The sequence below is a fragment of the Ictalurus punctatus genome, chromosome 21 (assembly GCF_001660625.3).
Source record: "Ictalurus punctatus breed USDA103 chromosome 21, Coco_2.0, whole genome shotgun sequence".
NCBI lineage: Eukaryota > Metazoa > Chordata > Actinopteri > Siluriformes > Ictaluridae > Ictalurus > Ictalurus punctatus.
The window spans coordinates 19,190,001-19,204,040 of record NC_030436.2 but is presented as its reverse complement, the minus strand read 5'-3'; the positions used below and the strand labels follow the sequence as shown (position 1 = coordinate 19,204,040).

At 43.6% G+C, this 14,040-nt stretch overlaps 1 protein-coding gene across 1 annotated transcript in view; it reads right to left on the bottom strand.

Annotated features, from left to right (window-relative positions):
* Positions 1 to 4,683: 4,683 nt before the first annotated feature.
* arl8bb (ADP-ribosylation factor-like 8Bb) overlaps positions 4,684 to 14,040 on the bottom strand; it is an 11,747-nt gene continuing 2,390 nt past the window's right edge. The window contains exons 2-7 of the mRNA XM_017450799.3: positions 10,358 to 10,438; positions 9,110 to 9,183; positions 8,396 to 8,489; positions 7,923 to 7,990; positions 7,737 to 7,807; positions 4,684 to 6,985 (exon numbers count right to left, since the gene is read on the bottom strand). Of these exons, the coding sequence (XP_017306288.1) occupies positions 6,936 to 6,985; positions 7,737 to 7,807; positions 7,923 to 7,990; positions 8,396 to 8,489; positions 9,110 to 9,183; positions 10,358 to 10,438 (438 nt within the window). The 3' untranslated portion in view covers positions 4,684 to 6,935. The remainder of the gene's footprint in view (positions 6,986 to 7,736; positions 7,808 to 7,922; positions 7,991 to 8,395; positions 8,490 to 9,109; positions 9,184 to 10,357; positions 10,439 to 14,040) is intronic.

The following is a 14,040-nucleotide window of genomic DNA, read 5'->3' as shown; positions in this document are numbered from 1 at the left end:
GACGACGCTACTCGTTTTTCTAATTCAGAAACAATTAAGAAAACGCCGACTCATGCACTGGCATTCAAACGTTCTAACCTAGATCTGTCAAAATAAAAGAGGGGCCTGGATAAAGCAAATTACAGATTTAACTACACAACTTGCATTGCCTCGCATCTAAATAAAGTCAGCAGCAGAACTGATCCCGGTTTCATAAAGAAGGAAGACCACAACATTTTATTCTTTTTTTTCATCTAAAGCAGTTTATTCAATTATAAAGCAAAGAACCAAAGCAGCTGATGGTTAAATTTAGAGCTTTTTGCTTCTGCTGGAAGTCCTGGGATTTGAACTCACAAGCTTGGAGTTTGTGCAGAAGTTGGAAAAGTGTCTAAAAGTGGAACTCGCTACGCTGTTAGCAGTTAAACAGTGCATGACGTCAACTCTGAGGCGCTTGAACAGAACTTTTTACTGTTCGGTTCTGGGGCACAGATGTGCGTTCCTTCACCAGCGCTCTAGTTAAATGTGCTGTGCAGTTGACTTTAAAGATGGTTTTTAAACCCCCCCCACACACACACACACACAAAATACTGTACCTGAACATTAGAGAAACATTTATATAAATAAAAATAAAAAGCTCAGTTTAGATCGTTTGAAAGGCTTTAAGTGTTTCAAGCTATGACACGTTTATCTGTAGATCATCATTACTTGGTAACTTGTACGAAATGAGCCGACACACACACACACACACACACACACACACACACACTTGATCTGCAGCACTGTGAGGACACCATGTGGCTGAACAACCCACTGCAGGAAAACACGGCCTAGATGGAGACTATAATAAGGAGGCGTCCACAATTAGAGCCCGTATAGTCCAGACACATAATGAGATAGAGATTTCAAATCAGAGACTACACAATTTTAATGCACAATCATACAAACGATCAATCCGGATGAAAATAATCCAAGATCATACATCTTTAGAGCTCTGAAAAAAGTGGCGACTGTGTGCGGTGATCTTAGTTATGGTCAGATACACGGGTTACTTCAGCGTTCAACGTGCTACAAATAACATTCTGCGACAGAGGAATTATTTACTCTATGCCTATTTACACAAGCCAGTTAGATTTAAAGGAGTGGACCGGAGACGACGTTGCTGTTCAGCGGGTGTGGCTCGTTTCACTTCATAAAAGATGTATATAATGCATATATCAGTCACTCATATATGACTAGCATTCATAATCTTCATGTAGGTACCATGAGCAAGTTATGAACATGAATGGTATAAATGTTTTGACATTATGTATGTGCCTTTGGACAGTGTTGGTGTGTAGATCAGCTCCTGTAAGTGGAACTACAGCATGTAGAAGGAGAAACTTCTAAAGTAGTAGACTTGCAACTAGAGGTGTGCATCAGGAACGGGATCCCATAGGACCCGGGTGTGGGCGGAAATTAATTTCATGCGAGAGGTCAGATCTGAAGTTCGCAAGACGAGAAAGGCCACGTTCATTAACATGAGAGCGCATTAGGTGCTCGTTTACAGCGTTCCGAGTATCACTCAACTTTAGTAACTGTTTTATCTTGGGTAGCTTCATTGTGGTTTAAATTGCTAATTTGTTTATAGTTTGGGAAACAAAATGAACAAAGTTCATTTGAAAAAATAATACAGTGTGCAGGTAAAAGCAAAAATGACTGCGTGTGTGGGTCGGATTGGTTTAATTTTCTGATGGAGCAGTCAGGGTTGGTTGAACTTTCTGGGGGAGTGGGCAGGATGAGTCAAAATTTCTATGGCTCTGGGCAGAGGGTGGACAGGATTGGTCGGAATTACTTTGGGGTTGGGCATTGTTGAGCAGAATACCCTTGGGTGTAACCGGAACTGGTCAATCTTCAATTTGGGAATGGACAGGATTGGTCAGACTTCCTTTAGGGTGGGGTGGGATTGGCCAGACTACTCTCAGGAAATGGTGGGATTGGCCAAAATACTCTCAGGAAATGGTGGGACTGGGCAAAATACCCTCAGGAGTGGATGGGGTTGGTTAGAATACCCTCAGGAGTAGATGGGATTGGGAAAAATACCCTCAGGAGTGGATGGGGTTGGTTAGAATACCCTCAGGAGTGGATGGGGTTGGTTAGAATACCCTCAGGAGTGGATGGGGTTGGGCAGAATACCCTCAGGAGTGGATGGGGTTGGGCAGAATACCCTCAGGAGTGGATGGGGTTGGGCAGAATACCCTCAGGAGTGGATGGGGTTGGGCAGAATACCCTCAGGAGTGGATGGGGTTGGGCAGAATACCCTCAGGAGTGGATGGGGTTGGGCAGAATACCCTCAGGAGTGGATGGGGTTGGGCAAAATACCCTCAGGAGTGGATGGGGTTGGGCAAAATACCCTCAGGAGTGGATGGGGTTGGGCAAAATACCCTCAGGAGTGGATGGGGTTGGGCAAAATACCCTCAGGAGTGGATGGGGTTGGGCAAAATACCCTCAGGAGTGGATGGGATTGGTCAGAATACCCTCAGGAGTGGATGGGATTGGTCAGAATACCCTCAGGAGTGGATGGGATTGGTCAGAATGCCCTCAGGAGTGGATGGGATTGGTCAGAATTCATTTGGGAATGGGCAATATAGGTCAAACTCCTTTTGAGAGTGGAGAGGATTGGTCAGACTTCCTTTGGATTAGGGGGGTTTGGTCAAAAGTCCTTCAGAAGCTGGGAGCATTGATCAGAATTTCTACGGGAGTTGGCAAGATTGGTCAGATTTTCTTTGGGGTCAGGCAGGATTAGTCAGAATACTCTTGGGAATGGGCAGGATTCGTGAGAATTCCTTTGGGTGCGGCAAGCATCGATCAAAATTTCTTTGGGAGCAGGTGAGATTGGTCAGACTTCCTTTGGAGTTGGGCAGGATTGGTCAGAATACCTTCAGAAGTAGGTGGGATTGGTCAGAATTCAACCAAGTGCCACGGAATAAAAGTCGTAAAAGCACATTAAATGCAAGCAAGTGTGGAATATCAAGAACGGCCGCATAGTAATCACGATTAGTGTTAAGCAGGACCTCCATCAGTGGTTCCCAATATCAGGATTCATATCAGGAATCATCAAGCCCCAAGTCATGTCTTAAGACCGGGAGATCACCAAGGCTAGCTTTAGATATCGCTTTTAATGCCGAGTTTGAGGCGAAGCTGTAACTTGTAATTCCCAGCCTACAGCCAGGAAAAGCCAGATAACGTCCGTCAACTCGTTGAATTCGTTCAACTCGTAAGCTTTGGGCAGTCTTCTCAGCTAGCCGTTCCTTGCCCGAGTGACATCAAGTCAACATGGCCGCTCACAACGTAAACAGTGTAAAGTTCCACTTCTCTGCTTTTACACGAGTTTATAGCAGCATCGGGTTTAGAGCACGTAACAACCAGGCAGAGTACTCAGTTAAATCTGTAACACTGACCATATTAATGACTGCTCAGTGACGGTAATCATCAACATAAGAGTTAGCACTAACGTTAGCTGGTAAGCTGGTTGCTAACGCTATTTGCTGCTGTGTCACAGTTATCAATCCATAATATCGCAATGTTTGAAGTTCACTACAGTGGAACAGAAGCCAGTAACCACTCAGGCCTGTAACTAACAGAAAGCATGCTTAAAGCGTTGTGTGTTCTGACAGAGCAAACAGAAGACATGTTTTTGTGGATCAAAAGGGGATTGGCACTATTACAACCTGCAATTTACCACTTTCAAGGCACCAAGGCAACACGATGTACTCCTCCAGTGGCACAGGCAAGCATGGCTCTGCATACAGGAGGTACAACACCATCTTCTTTGAGATCAGGAACCACTGATGGTCATCATGCAGATTTACGGGAAGCACAAGGTATACGTTGCCCTGCGATGGATTGGCACCCTGTCCAGGGTGTACCCCGCCTTGTGCCCGATGCTCCCTGGGATAGGCTCCAGGTTTCCCCGTGACCCTGAAAAGGATTACGCGGTATACAAGATGGATGGACGATATATACGTTTCGCTCCACGCTCTTTACACGGTCGACCATTGTGGAACGTTAACTCTCTCATTACACTGAAGCTTGTTTTTAAAGCATCCTACAACCTAGCGTTCGAACCGGTCCTGTTCGTTTTGTAAAACTCCTTCTCATTGTGTATGATTGGGATGCAGAAGCTGTAATGCTTTCAAAAGGCACTTAAATTTCTGCAGAGAACAAAGAGGAGCACCCTCGCACTCTCTGAACTCCTGAAGGCATACGATGAACCAACTAAAGACCATACAGACGGGAACTCCCGGAACTCTTCTTAAAGGCAAATGAAATGGACACAATTTCATAATTCCCCTCAAACATAAAGACAAGTGTCCCATTTTTTTTTTTTTTTTTTTAAATGTAAATGCCGTTCTTTTTAATTAAATAAAAACTTGAACCGTATTACCATCCAAATCAATTCTAATGACCAGTTCCCCAACAACAACAAAAAAAACACAATACATATTCATAAAAAAAAAAAAAAAAAAACATTGACCATTCTACCATCACCTTACCAAATTACCAATCAAATTCCTTCTAATGTCTATTACAATGAAAATAACAACAACAAAAAATGGCTGACCTTTTGAACCACCATTTGAATCGCCTGTGTCCGATTACACTGTAAAACGTACTGTTTGGGGTTTGTAGAGTGATCAAGTCGTAGAAATTTCACGAAGATACCGATTCCAGCATTGTTTTCTTTAATATCTTTATCATCCATCGTTATAGAGAACAGAACCTCAACCGGATTCAGTATGCTTTTCTATATTTAATGTTTTAGCTACATTACTCTCAAAGCCTTTTTGTGAGTAAACAGAGAAAACGGTGTCCATTTTTTTTCGCCCTGCCAAACGGTCACTTTAATAGCATCACAATTCAAGCTTTCATTGCACTACAAAAGCTGAGAACAGGATCAAATTCGGCAGGCGTTTTTTTTTTTTTTTTTTTTCCTTTTCTTTTCACATTCGAGTCCAGAGCACATAGAGACACGTGACGGTGTCACAGAGACGGAGGCATGGCGAGGACAGACACGGATGAATCGCTTTCTTTCGTACGTGTAACAGCACTTTTTGGACGGTGGACGTTTTGGTGACGGAACCGGTCCAGGGGTGAGAAGCTCGGGTGCGTTAGTGTTTCGGGATGGGAGCGAGCGTCCACTTAAAAGCTTCCGAAAGGTGAAGGAGCGGAGACGACGGTGCGCTGGAGAGAGCGGCGTGAGACTTGGCAAAGGCTTGTGGCGTCACGTTGGAGATTAAGATGCGTATAAGTGGGAGAAATGTGAGAGATAGAGAAAGAACACACGCAGTGACAAAAGATTCAATAAGACAGAGGGTCCTGTTCTCCCATGGAATAGCACTGTGCTTTTTTATAATCATTTCGCACACTTCAGTGTACTAACTTCATCCCTCCATCCATTTACCTCACGAATCACCTGACGAGAAGGGACGTGGCTCAGACGCTCCATTTTGTCGGCTTGTTCTTATGTCTAAGCCAAAAAACGCTATACGAAAAGCTTCACAAGATGAAACGGGCGGGAAGCAGGCGCGGGATTCTCAGGATATCGTCAGTGTTTTGTTTTTTCCCCTTTTCAAATATTAACAAAATGATATGATTAAAATAGGTTTAGGTAACACTTGTTAAAATCACAAGCCGCACCTTTAATTGCACGTTGCTACGTACAGAATTTGCATTATTATCCTTATGTGATGATAACGTGGTCGTATTAATATACGATCCATAAATAAGGCACTGAGCCACACGACTGAATCCTTCACGTTAAAGCTTAAATCAGTGAAAAGACGTGACGTGTTTTTCTGCGTAACAGTGCTGTAGTGGAAGAAGGATTGTCAAGGCACATTTAGAGATGATTACTAGTATTAATGCTTTTTTTTATTATTTTTTTTAGCCATGCAGTCGTTAGTGTGATTGAGCCACGCTCAGGTTCTATTTGATTTTAACAAAACAACAAACGAAACAAAAAAAACTAAATCGGCGTTCAGGCGATTCGTTCCGTACGAATTTAAAGCGTGAATTCGTAAAAAAAAAAGTCAAGGGATGTTCGTGAGGTGAACCGCGATCGCAAGGGAAACACGGACAAAATCACAAAAACGTCTCTAGCAATACGCGTGATGACGATACGAGCCGTTGCTGAATACGCGACGCGCTCGAAACGCAAACCGAAATACCCAAACACCCGACTGAAGCACATCATCTGTTGCTCCGTGCCGATTTGTAGTCCACAAGTCGTTGTCATGATGATGATCTTACCCCGTGTCCCATATATTTAGCTCTAAATAAGTGCTACGTGTGTGATCGACTGCTCTTCAATCACCGTAAAGCTCATCAGATAAAACATCGTCGTCGTCCTACACACTAACGCTCCGTCACTTTAAGTGATTGATATACAAGAGCTTTTCTTTTTTTTGTTTTTTTTAAAGAAATGGTCCTCAGACAGAAAATCATCTAAGCGGAAAAGCCAATCTGCTAACGTGTCGATTGAACCAAGGTTCTGACAGGACTGCACGCTGACCAGTAAGGTGTGTGTTTCACGTTTTGACATGAGAGAACAGGGCCCCGAGTCACACACAGACAGACAGAGTGTGTGAGAGAGAGAGAGAGAGAGAGAGAGAGAGAGAGAGAGAGAGAGAGACAATCAATCAATAGATAAAGAGAGTAGGGCATGAGCGGCTTGTGTTGTGCTTTGAGCCAGGAAATAGGGTCCAAGAAAAGAACCACAGGACTGTTTTTAGCCTAAAAACAACCCCAACACATTTAAAATGGCTTTTACACTAGCTCAAAGCAGGGCGAGAGGCTGATTCTGGGCAGAAATTTTGTGTTTGGAGCTGTGTTCGGACCAGGTTTTGACACTGGGGGGGTGGGGGGTGGCAGGAGGGGCTTTGGCTGCAGGGTGGGACGCGGGATGCCGGCTTCTCCTCTCAGCTCCTCCGGGACTTCGAGTGGTGAATAAGCCACTGCAGTGTGATGTCTGAGAGAGAGAGAGAGAGAGAGAGAGAGAGAGAGAGAGAGAGAGAGAGAGAGAGAGAGAGAGAGAGTGCAGAAGAAATCATTGGACAATCCCAACATTTCCAGTTCTCTAGCACTTAATCTTCTTAATTCGATAGACAAATATCCAAAAGCACAGCTCATATAAAGCAGATCGATGAAACCACAGTTACAGCAGCACTATAACCGGACAGGAAATCCAACCCAACCTTTTACAACACAAGGACCCCCCCTCCGTCGTTTATTTATAGCTTGGGAAACATTCAATTCATTATAAAATATTCCAGGAGATTACAAATGAAATAATAATAATAATAATAATAATAATAATAATAATAATAATAATAATAACAGTAGGAGTGATTAGAATTCCTTTGGAATTTTAAATATAAAAATTTAAATATAGAAAAAAAAAAAAGATAATAAATGGGGGGACCACCCAGATAAATAAGTTTTATCTGCAACACTACGCAGAGGCAGGCTGCGGGATTCGACGCTTAGATGTTGATTGTAGCTTTCGAAATAACACCAGGATAAAACCCGATCATTTCCAGCCGCTCTGAGGTCCACGCTGATCTCATCATATCGATTTCTCCCATCACGCGCTTACTCGCATGACGAGGCAAAAAACCAAACCCCGGCCAGAGTCCCCTCGAACGCCGGGGCGTCGTTATAAACCGGCACACGGATCTCTCAGGCTCACGCATCAGCTCTGGCGAATCGATTACACTCACCTATATTGTCCTTCTCTTTACATGAGACGGAGTAGCAGCAGATTTCTCGGTCCTGTATCGCTGCCAGGTTCCTAAAAAGAAGCAAGGACATATCATGGTGACTCTCGTTCAAACGAACTGGGGGGGGGGGGGTTGGGGAGTGCCGACCCCACCTTCGCAGGAAGAGGAAGTGAAAAAGAAGCCTACATTTTCTCAATGAGCTGCTTCTCATCCAGCGCGTCGGGGAGGTCTCTCTTGTTGCCCAGAATGAGAACCTGAACAAAACAAGAGCATGAGCTCAGAAGACACAAGGGGAGGAGTCAGGGGAAAGCGTTGTGCTATTAATACGATTTCCGTCAAACGCTTAACGACGTACACGTACTGAGATTTGGATTTTCTAGACCGGCAAACAACGCTCGCTCTAATAATACGATCGTCGTCTCTACAGTACAGTAACGTTCCACAACGCTAAACCGAACTATGAACGGATAAAAATCTATGACCCCGTCATTCTTTCGTTAATGAAACATCTGGAAGTGTTGGAAGATTGCTGCAGTATAAGAGAAGTAAAACACTTCAGGACATGCGAGTATAAGAAACTCTATCGTTATGGTTATATTATATAGAAAACCAGCACTGAAAGGCAAAACAAAAAAAATATATAAATATAAGTGTCATACAGGAATGCCTTGAAGCTGAGGTTTCTCTAACAAATTGTGCAGTTCGTTTCTGGACGGCTCGATCTTGTCCCGGTCAGCAGCGTCCACCATGTACCTGAAAAACCAACAAAGCATACACAAATATGTACGGTGTAGGTGTGAACCTGATTACAGCAAAACATTAAGCAAAAAGAACAAATGACTTCATTTTATTAAAAAAAATCAAATAAAATCTCTCCCAAAGATAGAAACGAATGCCGTGTCCCAATTCGCCTACTTCTAGGCCTACTACGCACTGAAAGCATGCATGTCTTTTTGTGAAGAAAGAGCACACACGTTTGAGCGCGTGACTAAAGAAGAGAACGCTGTTGCCTAGTAACGCACCCTGTCGGCGTAAACAAACCCCCCGTCGCTTTTCTTCATTCACTCGTTCGTTATTCTTTACGTAATGAATACTATATCGTTTAACTGCCTTGATTTAGTTAGCGTGTCCTCACGCATGCTAGCTCCCTTTCTAATCTCGTCTCTCCAACCAGCCAATCGGGTGGCAACTTCACCCGAGTCTTGGGCGGGGTCGGCTGAAGAAAGTATCCACGGATCCAGCGCTTGGAGAATCTACCCGAAGCAGAGGACCGTCCAGGTACCTTGCCGACTCTAACCTCGGATGCTATTCAGGACGGACAGTAGGCGAATTTGGGACGCAGCGTAAGCTTCGATTTAGGAAGCAGCGCTTACACTATAGCGTTGACTCCTCTGCAGTACCGCTCCCACATGCTCCTGAAGCGAGGCTGTCCTCCGATATCCCAAATCTACACAGCAAACAAAAAATTAATGCCACGGTTTCAACAGGTCTCAAAAGTAAAATCGATCCTGTGTACATACAGGGTTAGGGTTTTATTTATATACGTTCACGAAGAAGTGCAGAGGGGGTCAGTGCGGCGTTCTTCGTAAGTGAAAGGTAGGGGATTTGTAGAGGAAGTGAAAGTCGCAGCCAAGCACAACACAGCACAATTTCAGGGAAAAGTCCTTCATGGGCCGCGCAGTTAACGCGGCTCATCCCAAAGCACAGCTGATGCAGGACTTTTCTCCGAAACGTCCTCTTTCCGTACCGACGTCTGCGTCTGTGTGGAAAAGCACGTGCGTGTGTGTGTGCGTGCGTGCGTGTATAAATATATATTAGGCCAAAGATGAATTTCAATTCAGAAAAGTGGAACATTCTTCAAAATGTCTCACAGAGATTATTTATACTTCACGTACGAATCAAGTTTCGTTTTTTTCTTTTTATTATTATTATTTGATGTTGGAACTGTGTTAGTCATCAGGTGTTTATCATCATGAAGGATCATTTCACAAATCAGAACTGTACTCTCCCTTCCTGAGCACCTTCGGGAGACACGCCTCGGGCTTATATAAAACGCTCTCGTTCTAACGCGTTACCGTTTCCGTAGTAACGGCTCACCCACGGGGACTTGTACAGTAGTACGGCGGGCACGCGTCATTTAAAACCCCCGGGTAAAAAACGTTTTATTCAGCTAATAAATAAATAAATAAATAAATAAATAAATAAATAAATAAATGAAACTCGTCAGAGGTTGTGAAAGCTGTCGTGCTTTCTTAGTAACGTGACAAAATGCTTATTTATTTATTAATAAAAAAAAAAATCTGATCAACTTCAAGAGGGGCGGGGGGGGGGGGGCTGGTGATGGAGCGACTGTTTACAGCTGCTGTAACGTAAGTGCTAGGACTAGCTTGCTCACGAAATGTTTGTGCGCGGTAGTTTTCTGTGTGAATATAACAACGGACACATCTCAAACAATATAAAAATAAATAAACAGATCACATCAAATAGTGTTTTAGAAATTCTGCTTGACCTGTGCAGGCCGAGACGATCAATCCCGGCAGATTAGGGATTATTGTTCAGCAAACTACAGAAGTGAGAAAGTTGCCGGTGGAAAACAACCCGACTCTGTGTGTGTGCGATACCTTTATTGTGACGTTGCCTTTGGTGACCTTCCTCATGTTAAAGCCCACCGTGGGGATCATGTCCTCGCTGAACTGCCCCGACTGCACGAGCACCGACGGAAGACACGAGAAGGAGAGAGAGAACAGATCGGAGAGGACGTCATTTCAAGTGTGAACGCACCAACTTTATTCATTTAATATCTGCAACAGAGTTAGCCAGAACGTGAACTCCGGCATGCTCGGAAACCTGCTATATAATAAAAGATTTTTTTAAAATAGTGTCTCGCTCTTTCATGGCTGTAAAGTGAAGAAAACCGGATCTGGGAGTTTTCAAACTGTTGCGTGTTTGTTTCAAACACAATAGTCACATTGAGCTGTACAGTAAATCCCCCCACACGATGATTACATCAGTCCACACGCGGGTACAATTCAGAAAACTCCTAATCCAATAAGCTGCAATTAATTAAAGAGGGGGTGGGGGAAAAAAAAAAAAACCCCAGCAGGATGTAGGTCACATTCCTCGCTCGCTCGCTCGCTCGCTCTATAGATGAATGGATCTCTAATCCAGAAGCAGGACTTGATTATTTAATTTAATAACGAAAGAAACTAACAAACAGGACAGGGGAAATGATGCATTTCTCTCAAACGGGTCTCTTAAGAAATATACACATACATATATATTTGTTTGTTTGTTTGTTTGTTTAAATCTTCCACAGCTTCCAGACATGGTTAAGATTTCTCTGCGAGTTTACAATCTGTAATCCGGGCCACATTCCTGCGCTTCTATATAGAGTAATGAGCTGGGAGGTGGTGGTGGTGGTGGTGGTGAAGAGGGGGGCGGGGTTAAGGAATTTCACCCGAACCAACTGTAAATCACATCACTGGAGGAGAGAGAGAGAAAGAAAGAAAGCTGTAGGCAGCTCCACAGATGTTTATCCAGGTCTGGATAAACGACGTGGTTTAAACCTGATTCATATTTTTGTAATATTTATTAGCATTAATAGGCAAAAATAAATAAATAAATAAAAACACACCATTGGAACACTTTATGATTCTGCAGTATACCTTTAAAATCAACAAAAGGCACCTGTGATGCTTTATTTCACGTTTCTTTCACACTTTCTGTTTTATAAGACGTGTGAAACGTCATCAAACGGGGGGTTTTTTGGTTTGTTTGTTTGTTTTTTTTAAATCTCCGGACTAATAAAGCTGCAAGTTGGAGGTCGAGTGAAGAAGAAAGAGAAAAGAAAACAAACCTAATACTACATTCGAGTTAACTCAGAAGTGAGAAGTCTGATGTAAGACTGATCTCATTTTCGACCGACTCCCGCGTTTGGTCTGAAATAAACGCTGCTACGAGGCCCTTTCGTTGAATGAAACTCAAAGTCAAGTCAAACGAAGGCAACCTCCTCGTCCACAGTTACACCACGCCTTTATTCCTTCTGCATCACCGATGACGATAAATCCCATCTAAATAAAATATAAATAAATAACACGCGCTAGATAGCCAGGACTGGCAAGAGCATTCTCATGGTTAGATCCGAGTCAAATCACCCTTTTATTGTTGTTGTTGTTGCCATGTTAGTTCATATTTCACTCACGTTGATGGTTATTACAGACTCTTCAGGAAATGGACAGGCCGAGGTAGAAAAGCTCCTATAAGACCCATGACATTAAACTAAAGAATCTCACTGAAGACTCACATTAACCGATTCACCAAAACTAGCCTGGCCACGAGACCTGGTTCGGCAGCAGGAAGAGAACAAACGCACAATCTTTAATATCTGACGCCGGACAGCCCGTCTACCGTACTGTAAACGGAACGCAAACGCTCGTGCGACGTTAAAGACGACCGAGACGTTTCACGCTAACGGAACAGACCGCCTGACCATTTAAGCGATCGCTCGTTTAAAATAAGCAACCGGTCGAACCTTCTCCTTTTGCCGAATTTTGTACGTGAGCCCTTAATGACCGCCAGGACGTGTTTTCGCCACGTATATGCTTCACGTGACGAGACGAGACGAGACGTTGACGCCTTACAAACGTTCGCGAGATCGAAAACGACCGACAACCGTCTGATTCATAAATCGACTAAACACTGGACTGGATGTCGGGGTTGGAATACTAACGAGCTGATTTGCATATCAACGCCCAACCAGTCAGGTCACATCCATGACGCATGAAATAATCAGGTGTCAACTCCGCCCCACGCGTGATATGCACTTTAATTCAGACTGTTGTCTTGTTGTAAGACAGACGTTTCCTTCTTCAACTGATCGCTATTATTATTATTTATTTTTTTCTTTGTGAGTGCATTTTGTGCATATTTAAGTGAATCACTGTACACACATCCCCCCGCCATAGCAGAATTGAGAGAACGGGCCGTTTCCCGAGGGAACAGCGCGAGCTCTTCCGGTCATTACGACCGCCGACTACGCTGCACTGAAACTCCACGTCGGCTGTGAAGGAAGAAGCTCATGATCTCAGACCAATCTTGTTTTTAACCACCTAATATCTGAGGAAAACGTTTACCAGGAGCAAAATAAAATGTAACCCCCCCCCCCGGGCGCAGTGTTTCTAACGCCAGCGCTGCACACATCTCTTAACAGATGAAAACTGCTGATCTTCAATGAAAGCGCTGCTCTGCCTGATAGCACGGTGATTTAACGCTATTAATAATGCAGAAACTCTCACTCGTCATGTGAGGGGACATATCCTGTTTCGTGTTTGGTACTTTCCAGGCCTGCTTGGAATTGATGACGTCCAATCAAATACACCTCATTTACCTAAAATAAACCTTTAGGACGTGCTGAGGATCGGCACCGGGCGTGTTAAACTGCGCTGCGTCATGAAAGTCCTCCTTATTTTTATTTGTTTTTGTTTGACTTTTCCAGCTTCCTGATTGAACACAAATAGGATCAAGGCACAACGAGGCGCAAAAAAAAAAAAAAAAAACACAATTTTTTTTTTTTTTTTTTAAATGCTTACAGCTGGTCGTACTGTGAAATATTTCACCCCTGTTCCGTTATTAGCAAATCACACACACAGCCACGGGGTTTGAAGCGGCGCGGTGGTCTTTGTCCTGACGAAGCAAAGTGAAAACCCCCAGGGGTTTCAGAATGACTGTTCAAGATCAGAACTACGACGAAACAGGAAGAAGGGGAGATCTGGTGAGTATTAGTTTCGGATTTGTTGCACGTCGGTAAAGCCACGTGGTTTCACCGGTTACATCGGAGTGAAGAACGAGTGTACAAGACACACAGTCACAACTAAATAACTGAGGAAACAAATTCCTATTTATTGATTGATTCCTAATAATTGCTTTATTGCAGCGAACATGGGTGGGGGGGGGGGGATAAATAAATAAATAAATAAAATCGGGACTGACGTCACAAAAAAGTTCCGATATTTAAACAGAAGAAAAAAAAAAAAACCTAAACAGAATGTCTAAAAAAAAAAAAATTTGTTAATATGCAATATCATCATAACCCGTCCCTCCGGGATTTCGCAGTTGTGCGATCGCAGACGGGAAATTTTTCAAAATTTCCGCAGGTTCGGGCCGAGACGCGTCACGTGACGTCGTCACGACGCGCCTTCAGCCAAAGCGCTCTTCGATTCACGCCAAGTACGGCTAAAATGTCTCGTTTGGCGACAAACGTGGCTGCGAAAGAGATTCACGATTAGCAGAACGAGGTTTATGAAAC